General features: G+C 38.9%; 1 protein-coding gene across 1 annotated transcript in view; it reads left to right on the top strand.

The window, feature by feature from the left end:
- The window catches only part of CHN2 (chimerin 2), a gene marked incomplete at its 5' end in the record, with an annotated part of 164,462 nt that overhangs the window by 45,263 nt on the left and 96,662 nt on the right, over nucleotides 1-22,537 (top strand). The window contains one exon of the mRNA XM_080338965.1: nucleotides 22,018-22,056. Coding sequence (XP_080195091.1) covers nucleotides 22,018-22,056 — 39 coding nt within the window. The remainder of the gene's footprint in view (nucleotides 1-22,017; nucleotides 22,057-22,537) is intronic.

Below are 22,537 nucleotides of genomic sequence, written 5' to 3'. Positions count from 1 at the left end.
AACTAGTGGGTTTGTATTCAGATGTCCCAATGCGCAGGTGTGTCTTCAGTGTGGTAGAGATTGGATCAGATGAATATAATCTGTTTTAAATAAGTATAAATAACATGCCGGTCTGACCTATCATTGCTTTGGGAGATTCAGACAGAAGAAGATAATGTTGATTTTTATCTTATTTGGAAAGAATATACCAAACACTGCATCCCATAGTATCCCTGACTTATTTTTTGTGGCTTTTGACACACTTTCAGCCACTGGATTTTCTCTGCCAGTGCCACACCATCAGAAGCTATTAGCTAAAGTTTAGACTGTTCTTAACTCTTCATCCATCATCGTGACACCATTGTATTAGATTTGCACTCTGTATACCTATGTGCATTGGATCTTGACTGATCAGCTAATTGGATCTTGCTAATCAGCTTCTAAACTGCTTTTTTTATGGACTTGTGGCTGAGATGTTAAGGCTGTGTTCAGCATGGTTGGTGTTTCTGATTGGATATATAGTGTGATAAATTTTGAACTCCAGATCTGATGAGTTTCACTGTTTGAGAATGTAATACATGTCAGCGAGCTGGACCTGCCTGTTTGGTTGGAAATCAGGAACAACAAAAAAAAAGAGGACAAGGCATGAAACTTCCTGCAGCCATTGGTAGAGCCAGTGCCAGGAGGTGAGCAAGGTATAGCGTTCTTTGTGTGCTGGGAGAGCAATCCTGGCAGAAGCCAAGAAGCGTGCAGGTACTGACAGCAGCTATTGCCAACACTGAAACATGTTGCAGCTTTTTTTTCCAGCCCATCCTCAATTGCTTATCCTGGCTGTCTTGCTGGAAGTAACTCTTTTCTCAGATCTTCCCACAGATATGGTTGTTTAAGATGTTTCCTGACCTTGTTCCATCCAAAACAAGCTTGGTTACTTTATGCAGCCTAAAAAACATGGCTTTGTTTAACCCCACCTGCTGCACTTCTGGGAACTGGGATATCTGGCAGGAGGACTCTGTGGGGAAGCTGGGCAATAATCTTCTAACTGAATCATAGAAAAGTTCATTGGAAGGGACCTTGGGAAGTCTTGAATCAAAACCATTACCTGGTGATCCGTGGCTTTATCCAGCTTAGTCTTGAAAACCTCCAAGAACAGAGATTGCATCATCTCTCCGGGCAGCCTATTTCATTGCTGCTTTGCTATTGATTTTTGTTTAATCACATTTGTCCCACCTGAACCATCCAAGTTGTACTTTGTGATGTTTGCAACTTGTTGCACTGTCTGCTACTACTGAGGCAAGTTTGAGTCTATCATTCCAGCTGCTCCTTAAACAACTGTAGGCTGCTCTTAGATTGCCTCTTAGCCACACTAACAAAGCCCAACTGCTTTAACCTCCCATTGTGGGTAGCGTGGCTTCTGTATGGTGTTTGTATTACTCATGAAGAAAGCAGGCTGTTAGTTCATATTCAGTTTGGAAGGCACTGTGACCCCCGGGTCATTTCAGCAAGGCTGCTACACAGCCCATCGGTTCCCAGCCTACAGTGGTGCCTCAGACACCAAACTTTGCACCTTTGTTGAATGTGAAGAAGTTTCTGTTGTCCCAGTCCTCCATTTATCAAGGTCTTTCTGAACTGAATTTCTCAGGAGGGAGATTAAGATAAATGGTAATGTACTGTTGTCCGCAAAGTTGCTGAGGGGCCTGTCGTATCACTCAAGTAGTTGAAGATATTGAATAATACCAGACTACTGTTGATATTGGGGTACTGTGCTCATTACCAGCTGCAAAGCGGTTGTAAAGCTATAAATTATCACCTTTCAGGACTGGCAGTCCAACCAACCAATTTTCAACTGATGTAAGAGTCTCCCAGCCCTTATTTCATCAGCTCCCAAATCAGTTTGGAGGGGGTCACAGTGTCAAAAACCTTGATAAGTCAAGGTATATTGCACCTACCTCTCTCTCCTCATCCACATAGCCGGTTGTTTTGTAATAGAAAGCAGTCAACTCAGTCAAGCATGGTCTGTTTGTGTTGACTGTTTTTATTTGCTGTTTTGTCCTTCATGTGTCTGGAAGCCGTCTCCAAGGAACTTATTCCCTATCTTGTCTAGGGACTGAGGTGAGGCTGACTGGTCTGTGGTTCTCTTGGACCTACTTGCTTTTCTGAAAATAAGTGTAATATCAGTATTTTTCTGGCTGTTGAGGACCTACTCTGCTTGTGTGCATTTTTTCATACATAATGGCCACACAGTCACGTCAGCTAACTCTTTTGGCACCCTTAGATGAATCCCATCCAGTCCCAGGTGTTTGAATAAATAAATCTAGTTTTGCTGACGAGTCCCTAACTAGTTACTTCCCCACTGTCAGCTAGCTACCTATCCCTTTCCCAAACTGCTGTGGTAGATGCAGAGTTCTGGAAGCAGGCTTTTCTATATTGCCTGTCAGTGGATTCCATTCATCTCCATTCATCTCTGGATCTCCATTTTCCCTGACCTTCCTTTTGCTGTTGGTGTTGCTTGTAAAAGCTCTTCTTGTTTCCCTTTGCATAACTGTCTAATTCAGCTGTAGCTGGCCTTTGACCTTCCTGATGTTAACCCTTAGTGACCGAGCAATGTGTTTATACTCCTTCTCCATTGTCTTTTTAACCAGCAGAACTGCTTCTCAGAGAGGATGTGTATCTCTGCAGCTTGGGTGTTCATTAAACCGCGGGGAAGCTGGAAGTGCACAGGCGATGTTGTCAACTCTCTCCCTCCAGGGCAGAGGAGTGCCTGCTAAAGATACCATCTTAATATTTACATCATTTCAGTCACTTGCTTTGTACACAAGTAGCAGGTCATGAGAAGCTATGATTTTCTATAGCCCTGATGACTATTTACAATATGACTAATTTATCTCACCAGGCACTCTGTTACAAATATTATTTTATTAGAATACTAGTGTAAATGGCCATGTTCTTCAGAAGAATTGCACTAGTTCAACATAATACTTTTACAGTTATACTACAGTGTTACTGCTCTCGAATTCAATGCAGTTAAAGTGTCATAAAATTGAAATATAGGAAGTGAACCTGTCTACAGTTTGTATTTATTTATTTTTTTTTAATTTCAGAGACCAAATAATGGCAACTGGCTACATTCTGTATTTTAAATTTAAGAAAAAGCAATGCATACATAAAACTGCCATGGTTATTCAGTGTGAGTACTGATGTATCCTGTGGGGTACATCAGCACTCCAGGGTGAGTGACTATGATGTAGCTCCGATGCTGTCATTGGGAAGGAACCTCCATTGGTTCAGTTGTCCTGCTCTCATACTCTTCCCCTGAACAGTTGTTGTTGGCCATTGTTGGTAATGGTGTCTTGGGTTAGAGAGGCATTTGGTCTTCCCCTGGTGTTGCCACTTCTTTGTTATTATGACTTTTTATAGCTTGATACTTTTAACTTTCTCTTGTACATATTTAGTTCAAGTGACTGTGTTTACTAGTACATTTTATTAGTAACTAAAATTTTGCAATAGGATGGATAAATAAAGAATGTTATGAAAGCTTTTTCAAGTCAAACTTCCAGCACATCTATTTGTTTCATAATGCATTAATGACAGTATAAATGTCCATTTCATTAATAATATTCCTTATTCAAGCTGAAACAGCTTATTCCTGGGTTAGTTTCTAGTACCAGAGAGTAACAAAATAGCAGTTGACTTTGACCTTAATTGAGTTTACTCAGCGAGACATCAGTGTGCAAGGTCTGCTGCACAATTGTATTTCAGAATTATGTTTCTTTTAAGAAGACATCTCAAAGGTCACAAGAGACACTTCTTGAAAGATTTTCAATAACAGCTCGTTTGCAGGATGAAATTCCAAATCAGTAAATGCATAATGAACAGAGCTGGAATTGGATATATAACAATAACTTTTAGAAATGGATAAGGTAAACATGTCTGTGTCCAATTTGAGCAGGAAAAAAGCGTACACAACTTGAAATCAGAAGAGACACCAAAACTGTACAGCTGTTGGAGATTTTTTTTCCTGGAAAATTTTCTGTCTCGCCGTATTTGGATTTTTCTTTTTTAATTTGCTGGTAAGTTTTGTCTCAGTACTTCAGTTACTTCCTGTAGTTATTTGCTCCTTCATGGAGTCAGGGAGTACTTTGTTATTCATGAGGATCTAAATCAGTCATCACTTTCTCATGTCATCTTGCATTGCATCAGCTTCCTCTTTCAGATGAAATGAATGGGTGTAGCTCTCTATGGAGTGTACCACTGCTGTTTGCTGGCTTGTTTTTTGGTGGTGGTTGCTCAACAGTACCTTAAACATTTATAACATTGCAGTTAATTTATGTTTATCCATGCCAGTACAAGGCTTGGAGTTTAAGCACCATTGAGGTAAATGGGCATTTTTACTGCTGTGATGTTGTACCATTATCCCTACAGTCATAATTGTAAAGATTTGCATTTTCAGTGAAACTGGATAAGGATTAAGAGCATAAGCAGGAGAGAGGTGGGTTGTAGAGATATAACTAAGAAGCATAATTTGTCCTGCCAGCATCATATAATTGCTAATGATGCCTTAGAAGAAGTAAAAGAACTTAAGATGTTCGTTAGCAAGATTGCCTATTCATTTGTTTACTTGGGGGTTGAGGGAATATTTTACTGAGTTTGAGAGCTGCCATGTAGGAGAAAATACCTTGTCATTTCAAGTTTACTTTTCGGTCTGGAGCTGCATTCAGGTTTGAGTAGAATTGAAATTCTGTTGAAACAGGAAAACAGAGATTTTCTCCTGCTGTATGGTTTGCTCCACTCTGATTTAGTTCCCCTATAGTGTAAGACTCTGCTACCTAAGTTAATACATTAACATTCATTGGGTAGATCAGTATTGCACTGTTGGAGCCAATAAATTTTGGTTTAGTTTAAAATCAGAGATGATATTTTATACATTATGTTAGCATACAATTTTTATTAGCATATCAGACTGTGAAAGAGTGATGCATTGCAGTAAAAAGCCAAGTATTTCAAGTTAATTGCTATTCCATTAAGTAGAAGTAGTGGTTTCAGCTTAAAAGAGTGTAGAGGAATGTTTGGCTAATGAAAAGAGCGCTCAGTGTGATAATAACTGTTTGATGTAATGAAGATGCCGGCTGAAAATACTCACCTCAGCGGTCAGAACTGAAGGCCCTGAGAAGAATGTGGGACTAATCCAGCCTGCAGAAGCACTTAAGGGATGAGCCTGAGAGTCAGTGGTGCCCACTGAGGCCCCATCAGACTACTAAAAATAAAGAAAAAAATGAACAGCTGCCAAGATAAACATCCAACAGCAGGTTTGTCTGACCTGGCCTGCTCTTTTTGTCTGGAAGAAGTGGTGCTGGAGAGCAGAAACCACACTAAAGCACTTGGTTAGAGGGCAGCTGGCAGGGGCAGATGTGATCCAGCAGATTCTCCTACACAGGCGAGTGGCTTCTCTCACCAGGGACATGGCAAGGGCAAATGATCAAGGATGTTTTTTCTTATCTGCTTTCCTTCTCTGCCTCCTGTGATGCTTTTGGCAGATATGGAACCATCACTTTTTGGGACGTGCCACCAGGTGCAAGTGCAGCCACTAGAGCTCCTTCTTGCTTTCTTTCCACATCCACACCCTACAGGTTCTTACTTTCTCCACCGTGGAACTGGGGGGGATGCAGGCTGAAATCAGAAATGAGCGGAGGAATTCAGCCTCTGCTGCCTGCTACAGAGATATCCATTTGGAAATATTGAAGGCAAGCTTCTGAGACTCATTTCCACTCATAATGCAAGAGAAGTTTTCTTCTCTGTACCCTTCTTCTATGATGCTCCCAACAGCTGCCATTGATTGTCATGCCCCAGGTGGAGCATTGCAGCAGTACAGGGCTATTTTTGTTGTATTAGAAATATTTACTCCTCTGAACTTTGCACTGAAGACTGGATTTCTTTACTTCTGTCTCCCTCTCATTCTGCCCTGCCTCTGCTTCGTGCCAGTGCAGAGAGACACTTGTTTTGGAAATGTGCTGTACCATTTGAGGTAGCCTGAAGAAGAGAAAGCTCCAAGGAGACCTTATTGTGGCCTTTCAGTACTTAAAAGCAGCCTATAGGAAAGATGGGAAGAGACTTTTTAGCAGGGCCTGTTGCAACAGGATAAGAGATAATGGTTTTAAACTAAAGGAGAGGAGCTACAAGTTAGACATGAGGAAGCAATTTTTTACAATGAGGGTGGTGAAACACTGGCCCAGGTTGCCCAGAGAGGTGGTTGATGCCCCATCCTTGGAGACATTCAAGGCCAGGCTGAATGTGGCTCTGAGCACCTGATCTAATTGAAGATGTCCCTGCTCATTGCAGGTGGATTGGGCTAGATAACCTTTGAAGGTCCCTTCCAACCCAAACTATTCCATGATTCTATAGTAAGTGTTTTTGGCTCATTTTATGGTGGTGCCTAAAAGCCAGATTCAAAGTGGGACTCTGCTGCTACACAAGGCTCAGGGCAAGGTGCCTCCATTCCCAGGAAAGCTCAGAGAGGCTGGAAGAAAGACTGTGCTGGTTTTCTCTCTCTTATGTGAATGAATAGTAACACAGAGCATATTTGAAAGAGTTAGAAATCAACTCAATATCTGAAGTTTCTGTACTGTCCTTTAATTGCAAACCCATTCTTTGTCCTTCCTAAATATCAGGGTGCTTCCTTCTGATGCATCCCTGAGCTGTGTTGCTGATTGGTCTTTTTTCTAGTTGGACCTGTGAAGCTCTGAATAAAAAATTGGTAAAAACACAGAATTTGTTTTAGAAGTCAGTGCAAAGAGGGAGGAAAACTTACTGATCATTCCTTATGCTCTTTTATGAAAACTCCACTGAAACCTGGTGATCATGAGAGTTGTAGTGAGAGTGTAAGACGAAGTATACAACCACACTTGTAGAAATAAAGACTGAATCCTAATGAGTATATAAGGTAGAGAAATCTTCATCTATATAAGCTGGTAAATTTCTATAAGCGTATTCAGAAATAAAGATGGACCTTAATAAACTTTTCCAGCTATATTAGGCTGTAGCCACTGGAAGTTATCCCTTTTTAAATCTGACTCTGTAATAATGCTGTTTGGTCAGGGCTGCTGTGTTTTACTTTTGTTATAGGCAAAGATTCAGGTTTCAGTTCTGAAATGAGTTCATCTTCACAATATATATGGATGAAGGAATTGGACTTAAACTGGATTTGAATTAAAACCTTTGATACTGCTTGTAGCCTGGGATTTTGGTAGTTTTTTAGCTTAGCTTTTAAAGAGGTTTTTAATAGGTTTTTTTTTTCATCAGGTTAGATGCTGATTTTGGTGATCAGCAGGATCTGTGTTCATGCAGTGGACAGATTGGGGAGCATACTTCTGTAGTGCTGTAGGACATTTTAATCTTTTCTACTTTAGCAGTTCATGTAAATTCTGTTATAGGAGAATACTTTCTGTAGATCTGGGCATGGGTGCAAAAATCAAGTGCCCTTGCAGTGGCAAGAGTTCTGGATGGTGAGGGATAAATCAGAGAGTTGTCAGCTCTGGCTTCTATTATATAGTGCATGAATAAAATTATTATAATTGATAAACGTAAGTTCTTGATCAGTGTGAATTAGCCACATTGCAGTCACTGGTCCTGATCTTACCAAGAAGAGCATGAGAACCATCTGGTGTTAACACCATGGCCACTGGGATTTCTGAGCTCACAATACTTTTATATAATTCTGGACAGCTCTTTGGCTGGAATAAATCAGTCCCACCCTACGGAAATCAATGGAGCAACTGCAAGTTTTAGAAAGCAATGTTTGGCGCTCTCTGATATAAAAATTTTTATTGAGTTGGAATATCATGGGGATCCCAATCAGTTATAGGCTGCATTCAGGGCTCCATTCATTTTTTACCTTCTAGGAGATGTACCTTTAGCACTGATTATCCTACTTTATTCCCATTTACATTCACTTTTTGATAAATGTAAAGCTAAAATGTATTTTGTAGCACTTTTTAAGTAAACTATGTGAGTATTTGTCAATCATTGTTCAGAAAACAACAAAGCTAGTAATTCAGATGCAGAATAAGTTGTGTAGGAATGTAGTGCAGAAGGCTAGGATAAGCAAAAAGTATCATGCCTGCTAGGCTAACACTGCTGTACAGGAGCAGGGCACAGCTCTGAAATCACAGTTGGAAATGGTGCAAAAAGTTGTCTGTACTTTGAAGGACATTGCAACTTAAAGTTGAATCTGTTTTAAGAGAAATCACAAGAGCTGCACAGGCTTTCGTCAGAGCTGGCATCAAACCACTTTGGCACCTAATCAGTCATCTCTTCCATTGTTGTAAAAGCATCGGAGCATTTTCAAATGAGTGTTTTGAGATTAGCGTTTGTGTAAGGTTCTCCTGCTATATTAAAAGTGCCTGCCATGCATTTCTTGAGAGGTGTGATTTTTCAGCTAATGATCACAAAGCACCATCTCAGATTAATTTTTTTTGTTTGGTTGGGTTTTTTTGTTTGGGTTTTTTTGTGGTTTTTTTAGTGCTTTTGGGCATGACCACTGGGTCATTAGATGGATACTCACATTTCACGGCTCCTTTTAGCCAAGGGTTATGTCATTGTAAATTGTCTGCAGCAGAACTTGGCGTTCTCCTGAATTTCGCTCTCTAATGGCACGAATCATGTGCCTCATGGACCCCATCAGATATACATGACTGCTCTCAAATCTGTCTTCTTCACTCTGGTGAGGACTGAGTTTTGGACTCTAATGAGTGAGAAACGGGGAGGAAATGTGGTTATTCTAGACAACAAATTAGTTTCAGAAAAGAAGCATTTCCCTATTGAAAATGTTTACCATTTGGGGACTCTGGACCAGACTTTGCACAGCAGCAGCGTAAGTAAATTGGCTGGCATCAGACAAAATGATGTACTGAAATCAAACTGCCAAGCAACAGGGTGTAGGCATGTCTTTGAAACACAGTGAAGTCAGGTGCTGTTCTCTGGTGGACCTTAATCAGGGAAGGATATGCTCAGGGTGAGCTGCAGATTGCTTTTGAATAATTCACTCTTCAGTAGAAATAAGTTATTACAAAACTTTGAACCAGAATAATATTATTATTTACGTGATGTGTCACTTCAATAAAAATGTAACATAAATGTATTGAGGTTGTTTTTTCTCATGCTCTCAGAAGGAACTAAATCTCCACCATTTTTCTAACGTTTATACGCAAAGCTTCCTAGTGTAATAATAAATCAGCTGAAATTATCCCTGGTGTGTTTGTGTGATGCTCCATCCTTTGTTTGTTTGGTTGGTTGGTTGGTTGGCTGTTTTTAACGCCATCTTCTTAAGTTCTCTATTTATCTTTGAGTTGCATTGAGAGGAAAATATTCTCTTAATAGTTAAGGGAGGGTGCTGTGACTGGTACTTATGACTCTGACACAGATAGCCCTCCTGTTACCCTTTTGCTTTTCCATCCCTTTTCCTTTTATCTGTTGGATGCTTGCTGCACACTATAATCACAAGCACTTTTAGGTCAGCAACTGCTGTGTTTTATTTTTAAACTGTACTTGTTAGCAGTTGGACATAACACCAAACCCGATTTTGCGTTCCAAATGCTGCCGTAGTGGGAATATTTAATGATAATAAAATGCTTTGCCTCTGTCTCATTTGAAGTTCCACCTAATCTGACAAAGCAATCAGCCGTTGATAGGCAGATCTAAATGAAATATTATTACTCTATAAAACTGTTTAAATTTGAATAGCTTTTTATTTAAGATGCATAAGCATTTTTCCAACATTCGATCTGTTAGGCAAAGTATACGTTGTAAAAGAAGCATTTACTGCTGGCTTGTGAAAATAAAATATATATATTGGTGAGTTAGCTGGAAGCTTGTAGATATTCTAAAAAGATGACAGGGTAAGATAAGCAGTAGAGCTAAGCCAAAATTGCTCTGGAGGTCTTTCTGAATAGCTGTCAGTTTTATGTTCTCCTAACACAATAATGGGCACTCCCAGGAGGTGGGAGTCTCATGGGATAATTATTCTTCTGAGGTTTAGATTGGTTTTGCTCTGCCTTTTTCGCAGATGGGTAAGACTGCCTTATAATTATTCTCCTCCTCTTTCAGCAGATTTTTCTAATGTAGAAATTAATAGAATTAATTTTGTATACATGCACTGTACTTAGGTTACCAAGCATATTAATGAATTTCAAGCAATATTGAATGCTATCAGATGGCAATAGTAAGTGGTCTGGTTAGCTTTTATCTTACAAATTGGATTTAAGTCTCACTGTGCTTGCCTGTTGAGATGTGTTTAATATTCAGGTCTATTTTCTGCTGTCATAAGCAGACATATTTACTCTCTCAGCCTGGTTTACCTTTATCCTTGAAAATAACAAGCACAAGAAGTAAAAGTTTAAAATAAATGTATATTTTATAATTGCTGAATATTTTTATAGTTCCTGGTGCATGAAGCTGACATAATTGCTCACTGTCTTTCTGAGAACATCAAATAATGTTGATGAAATGAAGCAAAAACTTGGCAAAAACTTACTTTCATTTGGGGCGGCTCTTACGGTACCACACTGTCTCAGTCTTTAGTTACAAACCATTGGTTTTGCAAATGAATCTGTGGACAAACAGCAACCTCAGCCTCTGGATTCTCAAGCAAATCTGTGTTTTAGGAGATCTAGCTACTAGGATGATCTAACAAGCTCTGACAGGCTTTCCTGTAAGATATTACAAACATTTAAAAAAAAAAACAGGAAAAAAAAAAGTGTTTCAGATGGATTTGTGTCTTTACAAGGTGAAATATCCATCCTAGCCCTGGTGGTGTCAGAGTTGAAAGCATTAGCTCATCTTTTTACCCAGCTTCCCTGTCTCCCAAGGTGGGAGCAGAACTCCAGAGTGGTGGTTGTTACTAAGACTTGCAGTTCTTGCTCAGCACCAGCCCTTCCCCTTCACTTAATAAAAATTGCACCATATCGCTTAGGAGATTTGCCAGATCTTCCCAAAGTAAAGGCTTCAATTTGTTTTTGTTCTCCCGCCTCTGTTCTCCAGAGTAACATTAGCCAGTTCTGAGTCTCTGAGCGTGTAGACACACGTTCATTCTTCAAGAGGGAAAACAATAATTGAACGCGAACCCCGTTTTGTTAGATGAAGACAGGTACGTTATCAGAGGGACAAAACTCTCCTCAGTTGCATTGCTAGCGAGCAGTTGATGGAAAGCATCTTTTTGGTGTCCTCAGCTATTGATCTGGTACCTCCATACGTGCCCTGGGAGCTCTGACACAGGGATGAAACGGCTCCTGTAATTCTGCAGTAGGTTTAGCCGTGTTTCATCCTCAAGGCTGTGATTATGCCACAGCATTTAAAGAAATTCTGACTCATTTTGTGTTTAAAGGAGAGGCTGTGATGGGTCATAAAGATCAGCTGTTGAGCTTGGCCCAGGGAAAAAAAAGGATATCTGACATCTGAACTTTATCAGTCAGAGTATAAATCCCAGTAGAAAGTGTACTTGATTACTGATGTTGTATTGAATATTGGTTAGTGTTTAACTGCTGTAAGCCTATAGCAAATGTTATTTGCTAAGCTTTTGATGAATATTTCCTCTTTTCCCCGTGCCTCTGCCATGAAATACATTAAATATTATTGTGCCAAAACCATAACCTTATTCATATTTAATTGACCTTACACAAACTGTTTTAGTGGGATGAGTTAGAGGGTTTGTTCAAAATTGTGGCACCTGTGTGTATCTTTAAAAATAGCTCCAAGGAAGAGGATATTTTTTTTCTTACTGTTCTGATTTTATGATCAAAGATGTGATGGATTAACTTGGAAATAACTGGCTTGACTCTCCTCTGAGTTTATATGCAAGATAAGTGGGTTATAGTGGGGTAAGAAACAGATTTTCTGTGTGATTTCTACAAGGGTGAAAAACAATTCCAGAAAAGTTACTGAGAATAATTGCGTTTTCTCCTTCCTTTGTAATTTATTTATGTAAAAATAACTGGCCTACGTCTAATGATACAGTAGTCAAATCTGTTTTTACACTGGGAATTACTGCTTTTACTGTATATGATTTACTTATATAAAGAAGCTTAATGTGTTCTAAGACACTTAAAGTATTCTTATGTTATATACATCTTTAAAATTTGAAAAGTAGGAAATCAGGATATTAGCCAGACTGCAGCCGCATTTTCCTTTATATATCACAGGTAGCTAAATTCTGTCCTCCCACTCAGCACCACCGGAGGCACTCCTACACATCTCCTTTGAGCACTGTTTTGGATGTGTTTTAATTTGACGATTAACATGCTACAGAGACATGGGATTTGCCTCATATGGTAGGGCATTAACCACAGTGTTTCGGGAAAATGCAGCCTAAGTTGCAGGCTGCAAAGCAAAAGCCTCACCCATGCCCAGGTATTTTGCACAGCCCTGTTGGTTAGTTTGATAAAACTTGTGGAAGACCTGAGTGTATTTTAAATTTTATAATGTTTCATTCAAGGTATTTTGGAACTGTAGGATACTGTAAGAACTCATTACCAACTTCAGAAGTGCCAGGCTGTAGTAAAAAAGCTCCTGGAAGAATTACAGACTTCCAGAAGGCAATAAAAATTCCTCCTGAGTAGGGAAACAATACATAAACCATATTTGTCTGAGGGAGAATAGTTCATGATAGTTTTCTAGCAATTTTAAATATTGGTAGTAACTCTTTTATTGCTAAGATTGCATGGAGAAAAGTGTCGTTACATAGACCTTTCTAAGATATTAAAATCTTGTCAACGTAGACATATTATTATGGAACCTAATTTTAAGAAGATAAACATTTCTCTATTATTTAGATTAATAACTGTAGGAACAGCAGTACCAGGGGAGCAGTTGAATGGTGGGTGGCAATATAATAGGAAAGACTTATGAAATATTTGTCCATTTGTACAATGCATTTGAAAAGAAGGTGGATCCCTCAGTAATAGTTGATGTTGATGAATCAAAACTGTTTTTTTTAAAAAAAAAGAGAATTTGAAGATCCAGAAACTAACTTTGCATAAAATAATAGTTCAATTGACTTTGAATGTAATTGACACACTTAAGTCCATGAATGACAGCAATTAACAGTCCGCCAGAAGACTGTAATTAAAATAAAAATGTCATGGTTTTGTAATAAGGGAAGTACACAGGTAAAGCATTGCCTCTTATCCTAGGAGCCCTTATTATTCAGAGTTTTATCAGAAAGCTGTGGGAATGATTAATATGCTTTGCAGGTGGGTGGTGTTTTTCCTGTTTTTGATGTTTTAATGTGGAGAAGCAAATTTTGCAGCAAATACTACAGGACCTGTAAAGGAAGCTAAAGAAAGGTCTAATTATTTGCTAACGTTTTATTCTTCTGGAGGTCATTATGCATGCTCTGGATGGCAGAATAATTCTCATCTCTAATGTCTGAGCCTGTGTTAAACTGTGTTTAGGCTGCAGCGTTCAGCAAGGTCCCTAGAATATGAGTATATATACTGTGCCCAGTACAATGTATTTTGTGATTTCTTTTTTTTTGTAAGTTGTCAATGTAAATTCCCTGAATCACGTGGCTTTGCCAAGTGAGATGAACTACTGGGTTTCCCTTTGATTCCGAGTCTGCAGTTTTGTCCTTTAAAAATACTGACATTTCTGTATCCAGAGAAGGGTGAATGTGGTGCTGAATGGGGAAGATGGATATGACCTCTGAAAAGCTGTTGGATCCGCCTCCGCAGTCAACTACAGGGCTAGGACCTTTGAACAGTCAAAAGCAAACGCACTCTTGCTTAGAGAGATTATAAAGTGACACATGTCAAAAATAACAGAGTTACCAAAAGCATTTGCTTGGATTTTGCTAAAGGTTAATAAGTTTTCAGGGAATGTGCTGGCTCCTTTAACAAGCCAGAGAAACGGGCATCCTGTCAATGTATGAGTGCATTTCTGGAGCAGGGAATGTGATGACACTACTTCAACATAAATGCTCTAATTGAAATAGTTCACAGTGACCCTTTTAATGCCATTTTTTTGCGTTATTGCGGTTATTTCGGTCACATGTTTTTTCATACAATACCTGGACCACTTTGAGTCCAGGGATCATTGGTTGGAGGGCTGGGTTGTGGTTTTTTTAGGTTGCAATAAGTAAATGACTGGAAATGCATTGCCGCATTCTGCACAGTGATAAAATTACTTCAGCGGAGCCGTTCTCATATATGCCAACTGATTATCTGGTCTTGATTTTTAGCCAGGAACTAACTGGTCATTAGTTAGAAGCTAAAGTGGATCTGTGCAAGATAGGAGGTCTGCTAATGGGATGTGATTTAACTTATGTCATGTGTTTATTCCTACCAAAGAAATGTCAGCCTCTCAGTCAGGCAGAGCCCTGATTGTGCCATTTTGATGTCTTGATACCTCTGGTTAATAAATTAAAAACATAAAAATGCGAAAATAACCATGTTACATTTTAATTACACTGGCATTAATGTTAAAATAGAGACTGGTAACAAGTATTGGGACATAATTTTTAGAGACCAGATTAAATTTAATTGCAGCCATTAACTCAAACAGATTTTTGACAATCAAGCATGAAAGAACTATTCTGTGTCTCTTTTTTTTCATTGTCTACCTTGCTAGTTTTTAGACACAAGCCTTTAATGATTTGCATGAGGAAACTTCATTGTTGCTGTGTGAACAAAATGCTTCAAAGCACCTAAACCATAGAGGCTCTAAAATGCCATCCAAGGTCAAATAGATTATGTGTGATTCAGCGTTAAAAAGGATGTACCTGCCTAAGATCAGGCAGTGTGAATAGCCCTCTGCACTATTATATCTTACAGCTTTCCCAGGAAATATTTAAAGCATTGGCAGTATTTACATCAGCTCACTTAGACCCAAATCCTGGATTTGCTTTCTGGAAGAGCCTGTTTAGTTCTGTTTCTTGGGCAACACACAGTAGCCCTAAGCAAGCCTATTGTCCTGAAGAGACTTCTGAAAATAGAATTGTACAACTACCCTTCATTTTGACACTTCTTCTCTTGCTGTTGAGGATCTTGCTTATCCCCTCTCTCCATTTCTAAATTATGAATGATACTTTCAGTGCTTTTAATTCTCTTTAAATCTGTGCAGAATAGAAAGGCAGTTTTTTAATTAAATGAGGTATTGCTACAACAGGATGGTCATAGCTGGCTGAACACCACTCACCAACTGTAGAATGTGGCTCCTTAGGCTTAGGTTCTACAAGCTCAGCTGGAGATTCAGATAATTCGAATCTGCTCTGATCTGTTGGAGTAGGTCCCTAATACTTCACGTATTTCACAGTTGTGTTTTATGTGATACTTGATAACTCTTCTACATTATTAAATTTACGTATTTGCACCTTTCATCTGCATTTCAGCAAAACAGACATGTGCATTAAAGAAAATTATCCATGGACCAACCACCTGTCTGTTAGTGGAAAGGTACTGTTTTGAAATCTGAACCAAAAGCAGGAGGGAGCACAATTTGGAAAGACTCTGACTCGTAGAACGAATTAAATGAGCTACACTTGCAGCAGTGGCTTCTAATAGCACGTTTGTGGTGGGCAAAAGCAAAAGATACAAAATAGCTGTCAATTTATATTGCGATTATTAAAAGTTTACTGTTTCAGTCTCATTGTTGTTCAAGTGAGAACTCCACCCCTTTTGTGAGCATTTTTTGGCATTTTAAATAACACACTAGCACTGATTTTTTTTTTTTTTTAATAAAAAAGGAATAGCACAGTGGGAAGCACCCACCATCTGAATTAATACACCAATTATAAACTCTTGCAAATAAACAATTTGATCATTTCTGTTTCTGTGCCCTACACTGGGAGTTTAAGTGTCTCATTAAAAGAAAAGCTGAAGTCTCGTTCCATATTTTAGCTGTCCGTGTACTGATGATGAGAAAGTTCAGTGATAAAGCTGGCAACTGCTTGCTCCTCCATAGGCAAATGTGCGTTCTGAATGAAACATTAAACGGAGCTTTTGACACGCTGAAATGTTTCAACAGCTACATTGCTAATTATTAACTGCACGAGAATTAATTTTGCTCTTCAAAGGAACAGTGACGTTTTAGAAGTTAAAGAGAGTTGCTCATTTGACAGTATGATTATTTGCAACTTAAAAAATAAGAACGTTCTTTCTCAAAGTGTAGTCAGACGTGCCTGCAAGGGCAGTGACTGGATGTAACAGAAGTAATCATAACACCTAAAGGTATATGCCAAATGATAATCAAACATAGAAGAAAGTGCCTATTTAAAATAGTTTGCAAAACTACTGCAGTATGAGATAGTTGTATACACATATATATTAATTGGTGAGAGGGTAAAACAAATGAAGAATAGCCCTTCACCGTCCACAAGCTTAGCCATTAGGGGTTCAGATAAGATGAAAATGAGTTTCTATAATTGCTAAGTTTTAAGGACAGAATCAAAATTAAATAATACAATTATGTTTTACATGTTAAAAAAGAACTGACCTTATCAAAGAAGCCCCCTTATTACTCTTACTCTTAAATCTCCGTCCACAAGTATATTCTGAGGACTACCTGGCTAGAAAACAGGTTGGCAGAAAAGGACCTGGGGGTCCTGGTGGACACCAAGTTGAAAATGAGCCAGCAATGTGCCTTTCCCTCAAAGAAGGCTGATCGTATCCTGGGCTGCATTAGGAGAAGTATTGCCAGCAGATTGAAGGAGAGGATCTTTCCCCTCTACTCAACACTGGTGAAGCCACACCACACTGGTCACAACTGTGACCAGTTCTGGGCTCCCCAGTACAACAAAACCATGGACATGCTGGAGAGAGTCCTACAAAGGGCCACTAAGGTGATGCAGGGATTCGACCATCTCTCCTATAAAGAAAGGCTGGGAGAGCTGGGACTGTTCGGCTTGGAGAAGAGAAGGTTCAGGGGGACCTTATCAAAGCATATAAATATCTAAAGGCAGGAGGGTGCAAAGATGACGGAGCCAGGTTATTTTCAGTGGTTGCCAGTAACAGGACCAGATGCACTGGCACAGGTTGCCCAGGAAGGTGGTGAAGTCGCCATCATTGCAGATATTCAGGAGCCATCTGGATATGGTCCTGGTCAGCTGGCTATAGGTGGCTCTGCTTGAGTAGGGGATTTGGACCAGATGACCGGCAGAGGTGCCTTCCAACCTTAACCATTCTGTGATTCTGTGATGACCATCCCCATTATAGTCAATTGTACAATAGAATTCTGTCTGTATGAAGAAAAAATGTATGTGCCTAAAGGTGCAAACACTGTTCATCTTTACATAGCCTTTTACTCAACAGTTATATGTTATTGTTATATATATAATTACATATATAAAAATAAGAAAAAAGTATTTAATAACATATGCTGACTTAATGTTTTAGAAACAAAGCTATAAATGTGAAAGTGTATATGGTGAAACTGAAAAATCTCTTTAAAGGAAATACACAAGAGGCATTAAAATACTAATAATTACAAGTCTTGGTCCTGAAAAGAACAATAGAAAACGAAAAAATTAGTAACTAGACTTGTTTATCCGGTGAATCATTTATCTGCACACTGCCAGAAAGGCAGTAGCTTCCAAACTGGCTCTTCCTCACACACAAGTGTCTTTCCTTGCACATGCAGGTCATAGCTTTACAATTAGTTGTTACTGGAAAGGAAGTCTGAACTTCAGACAATGGTGGCAGAAAAGCCAGGTTCAGGCAGTTCTTCCAAGGTAAACTGCTGTGTATTTTTTATAATCCTATCATAAGGACAACAGGAAAAGGGGGGGGAAAAAAAAAGGTCTTTTCTGCTCTTTCATAGTGGTCATGAAGAAATTGGCTGAGAATAATGGTCACCCATTGGTAGCTGTCTTGCTCCTAATCTGGATAACTCTATTACCACAGGAATCATTAGTACTTTTTAGAATATCTAGAACTAGGCATGGTGTGTAGCTACAGTATGGATATTTGTTACTGTTCCTCTTATAATTAGAAATGCCACTTTTAAGTCAGAAGTATTTGATTCATGCGATGTAATTTGTGATCTTTTCTGTAAAACAGTTTCCCATTACCAGTCTTGTAGTCAGAAGAATCAAAGTTTTAGCTTAGTTGGTATCTTATTAGAACTGCTTTAGTTAGGTTAGTCCCAGTGCTGGGAGCACAAAACCACAAGCATTTGCATTACGTCATCATCTTAACGAAGTACAAGGAAGTAGAAAAAAACAATTGTGTCATTCCAGTGTCTTTCACAACTACATCCAGAAAGGTGCCACCTTTGGTACAGAGCCAGGCACGGTCAAGAACAAAGTTTGAAGTCCATGGATAACTTTACTTACTATATAATTAATGTAAGCCCATTTCTCAGAAATTGCTTAAGAATGGCTCTGAGTAATGCGTTAACCATTTACCACCCATCATTTACAGAAATAGTCTTCATGTTAAAAAAACAAAACAAAACAAAAATGTAGGTTTTATGTCTGCTTAAAGCTTTGCCAACTTCTTCAAGCTCCCTTTACTGTAGTCTTTTTACAGTTACTCAGCTTTACAGTGCTCCATCAGCTTTATGAAAATATTTTATTCCTAAGATGCTTTTCATTCTCTCTATACTGTGAAGAGTAAAACAAATCAAGTGAAGAACTAACCTGCTTTTCCTTACTTCTGCTTTCCAGTTCCACAGTATCATTTTTGATTTGACAATTTCCTCCAGTATCTTTTAGTTTCAATTATGCATGCAGTGAGAAACCTTCTGGTAGCTCTAATAGTCCCCAAGAGTCAGCGTTTGCCATTCCTTCTGCCTTTCTATTTAGCATACCACTAACTTCTAGTTACTTTTTTAGGTCTAATAAATATTAATTTTCTCAACTGGTATGTTTCAAACCTTTCAGTTAGCAGTATTGCATGTTATGTTATTTGTGGAAATCTCTCACGCTCTTTTGCTAGTCTAGTCTTTCCAGTAAGTACTTCTTAGCTTTTCTGGTTTTGCTAAAGTCATTTCTGATACAGTATTGGTAAGACTTGAAATAATTAAAAAAGACCTGAACTAGGCATTCTGTAGTTCTTTTATAGTGAGTCTCTCTAGATTCAGAAAGGTGTATCATAGCTTGTCGTGTGGCATTTTGTTGAGTTTTTCAGAACTGATACGCATCTTGTGCCCCGAGTTGTTCCTGTGACAACTGCTTTCAACATCAGCTGGCTCGGTTTCTGAATTTAGACAAGAAGTCACTGTTGAGAGTGTGAACCCTTCAAGAAAACAGCAATAGGAGAGATCCTGTCTTGTCACTTAAGAATATGTCAGTGAATCCTTTTTCCCATGCTGCCAGTAACAGTTGTGATAGACGTTATGATCAAAGTTCTCTTAGGAATATCATTTAATGAGGGCTCCAGGTGGGGCATTTATCATTTGTGCTAAGTCTGATTGATTGATTTTTTCTAAGTGGCAATAATCCACTCTACTTGGCTAGTATTTGTCTCATTTGACCTCTGACTTAAGAAGGGCTGAAGTGTAGTCTAATATAGTCATCAAGGATGGGAGTCCTAAGACTATATCGTACAAGGAGGAGAGTCAATGTATTTCTCTGGTGATTGCTGTCCTAAGGCTAATTTCCATACCGACAGCCATGTAGAATGGCATCTTTGGCCATACATGACCCACATCTGGACAGGGGCCTGGTGGCCTCCTTCCACAGAGGGAGCAAGAGGTCTATATCTGGGCTCCATTAAACATCTCCTTGATCCTTACACATGATCTCTGTCTCCAAGTTGTATTTAAACTGATTGTTCTTCCTTAGAAATGGATGCCATCAAATGTCATGCATGATAGCTTGACAATAAATATTATTAATGCTATCACCTCTGTAGAGTTTTGTTCCCTGTGATTTAGGGCTGTGTTATCAGCTGAAGGGATCAGAGAGGACATTGTGGTGCCTCTTAAGGGTGAATGTGGAGCCAGTGACCTGTGGTTTTCCTCCAAGTGTGCTGCCCTTAAGAGTTATTTTAGCTATTGAGGATGGTTCTGTCTGCTCTTTCGTGGGCTGACAGATTCATAACTGTGACAAATCTAACATAATAATGAGGAGTTCTGTTTTATGACTATCTCCTGAATGATTGTTCTCCACCTTGGATGCAGTGTTTCCACACCATCAGTCTGTCTCAGGCTAATGAAGCACTTTATGGCCACTTGTAGATCAGCTTTCACTGTTTGGTTTGTTGTGCTTTTTCTAATTAATTTGGAAGACTAAAGCAACAACTGATACTTGTTGGTTTTCCATTGTTTCTCCCGCTATTATTTCCTTTCCTGAAGTCACAAGTATAGATAATCTGATATTTGCATTATCTTAATTTTTCTCTTACTGGAAAAACACATTAAGTGCACAAGCAAATTCAGAAATTCTCTTGCAGTAGTGCAGAAGTATGACAGAGGAATTTAATACACAATATTATGGTGTTATGGTAAACTATATGTGGAGCAACAGATGTATAGAAAAAAAAGTAATATATTACCATTATAATGTGAGAGGAGAAAAAATTAGTCAGCTCTTGCATGAATAAATTTCACTGGTCTCATGAATAGCTTCATATAATTTAAAATAATCTTTCTGTATAATGAACTAGCAAGCTAATTACTCTTGGGTTGCCACAGCACAGTGTAACTCTGTCAGGCTGGGAGCATTTTAAATTTTGCCAAAGTTGTGAAGTGGATACAGTTGAAAATGGACATGAATGGGTTTCCCGATCAATAAATCCGCAAATTGTCACAGGGTGTTATTTCAGTCAGTAACTGCGATCATTGCTAGATGTATCCTTTTTTAAACAATAGAGCTAAAAGTGGCAGATGGTAGTTAATGATTAACATTCCTAGTAAACAAACTTTTGCAGGGATATATTTAAAGTGGTTGTGTGTATATAAATAGACAGGGAGCATGAGCTATGCAACTATAATTGAATTATATTAGCATAACTTAAGTAGAAGTTTAGTAAATACCAAACACCTTCATTAACTGGCACAGTATTAGGAGGTTAATGACATACTCCCTGTAAATGACTCTTCAAAGTGTTCGGCAACCTGGCAGTTTAAAGCCAAACTGGTACCCAGTTCCCCACCCTTTGCAGCAGGTAACTTACTTAACTCCTGCTGCTCAAGCTTGGCCTCTGCTGGGTTTTTTGGAGCTGAAGCATCAGCCTTTTTTGCAGAGAGCTGGAAACTCCCCTGTGGAGTGGGACCCTATGCTGGCCCTCCAGTCACACCAGTTTGCCCCCCAGCCTCGAGAGCCTTTTGCTCCCTGAGCCCTTAAAATACAGGTTGGTTTTTTAGCTCAGTCTCTACCAACTTATGCTATTAAACACAGAAACTCTGCTCTCCCTGCCAAAAATTCACTCAGCAGCATTGTATAACTCTTGCACTAAGAGAAGATACGAGCTCTTTTTGTGCCCCTTCAGTCAATAAGAGTAATAATTGTCTGTTTCCAGTTGCAGGTTTTGCGGTCATTCCTATTTCTTCCTTTTTATTATGATTTTTTGCTGATGCAGTTTCTGGACAATACACAAATTATGTATTCTAATGGGTTCAAGAAGTGTAATTGAATCTTGTTGTTGGAACTGTCAGGTCTGTGCATCAGAATCCAGCCTGAGCTGTGCATCTTTTTAGCTAAAGCATGTGTTGATGCTCATTCTGAAATCTTAATAGTGGGGCTAGAAGCCTGACTGAAAACCTGTAGTGATTTGTCTTCTTATCATGCCAAGTGAAATAAATAAGTAATGTAGTTAGCCATCTAGTCAATTATTTTAAAAATACTGGTGAGTCCGGAAACTATATGCAAATCGGTAAGAAATTAATTCCTGTTACATTTGAATAATTTGGAAAAAACACATTGGTGCCACAAGTGGTTGAAATTTATATTCTTCTCTCACGTAGGAAACTGTACTGTAAATGAGCTAGCATGTCTCTTGGGAAATAATTGTGCATTTTGCTGACAAGCTGAGGCCTCTCAGCAGAAAAATGCATGCTGACAGTTTGACCCAGTGGCCAATTGACTGATTTCTTTCCCTCTTTTTATTTCTATTTTAGATGCTGAAGAATACCAGCCTCCAATATGGAAATCATACTGTGAGTATACCAGAAATTTGAATAATCTTAGTACCTTACCAGGGTGTCACTGTTAGGTCTTTTCCCTTTCTTTATTTAGAAAAAAAGACATAAATGTACTAGGTGCTTGTAGAAATTACTGGTTGGGACAGAAGTGAAACCTGAACTTTCCTGTTTCTCCGTGGAGCAAGTGCAGCAGGGTTATGAGTGCCAGACTCTCTGGTTTGCATTACAAGTGTGCAAATCCTGCGTTTCATGGTTTATCTGCTGAGATTTTCAGGAAGGATTCCAGAGGTAGAGGTTAATGCTTCATGTGTTTACTAAAGGTCAGGCTTGAGTATACTTGTCTTTTTATATGTGTCACCAAATCACTTTAAGATAATATTTTTGATCCTTAGCAGTAAAAGGTTATTTTTGAAGTGGTGGTTTAGAAGTTGGAGACACCATTATCAGTTCTTTGAACCTTCCTGTCTGCCTTTAGAAAAATCTTTTACGTGGAGTG

The sequence above is a fragment of the Nesoenas mayeri genome, assembly GCF_963082525.1.
Source record: "Nesoenas mayeri genome assembly, chromosome: 2".
NCBI classification, from domain to species: Eukaryota; Metazoa; Chordata; class Aves; order Columbiformes; family Columbidae; genus Nesoenas; species Nesoenas mayeri.
This window is presented reverse-complemented; position numbering and strand designations above follow the sequence as displayed.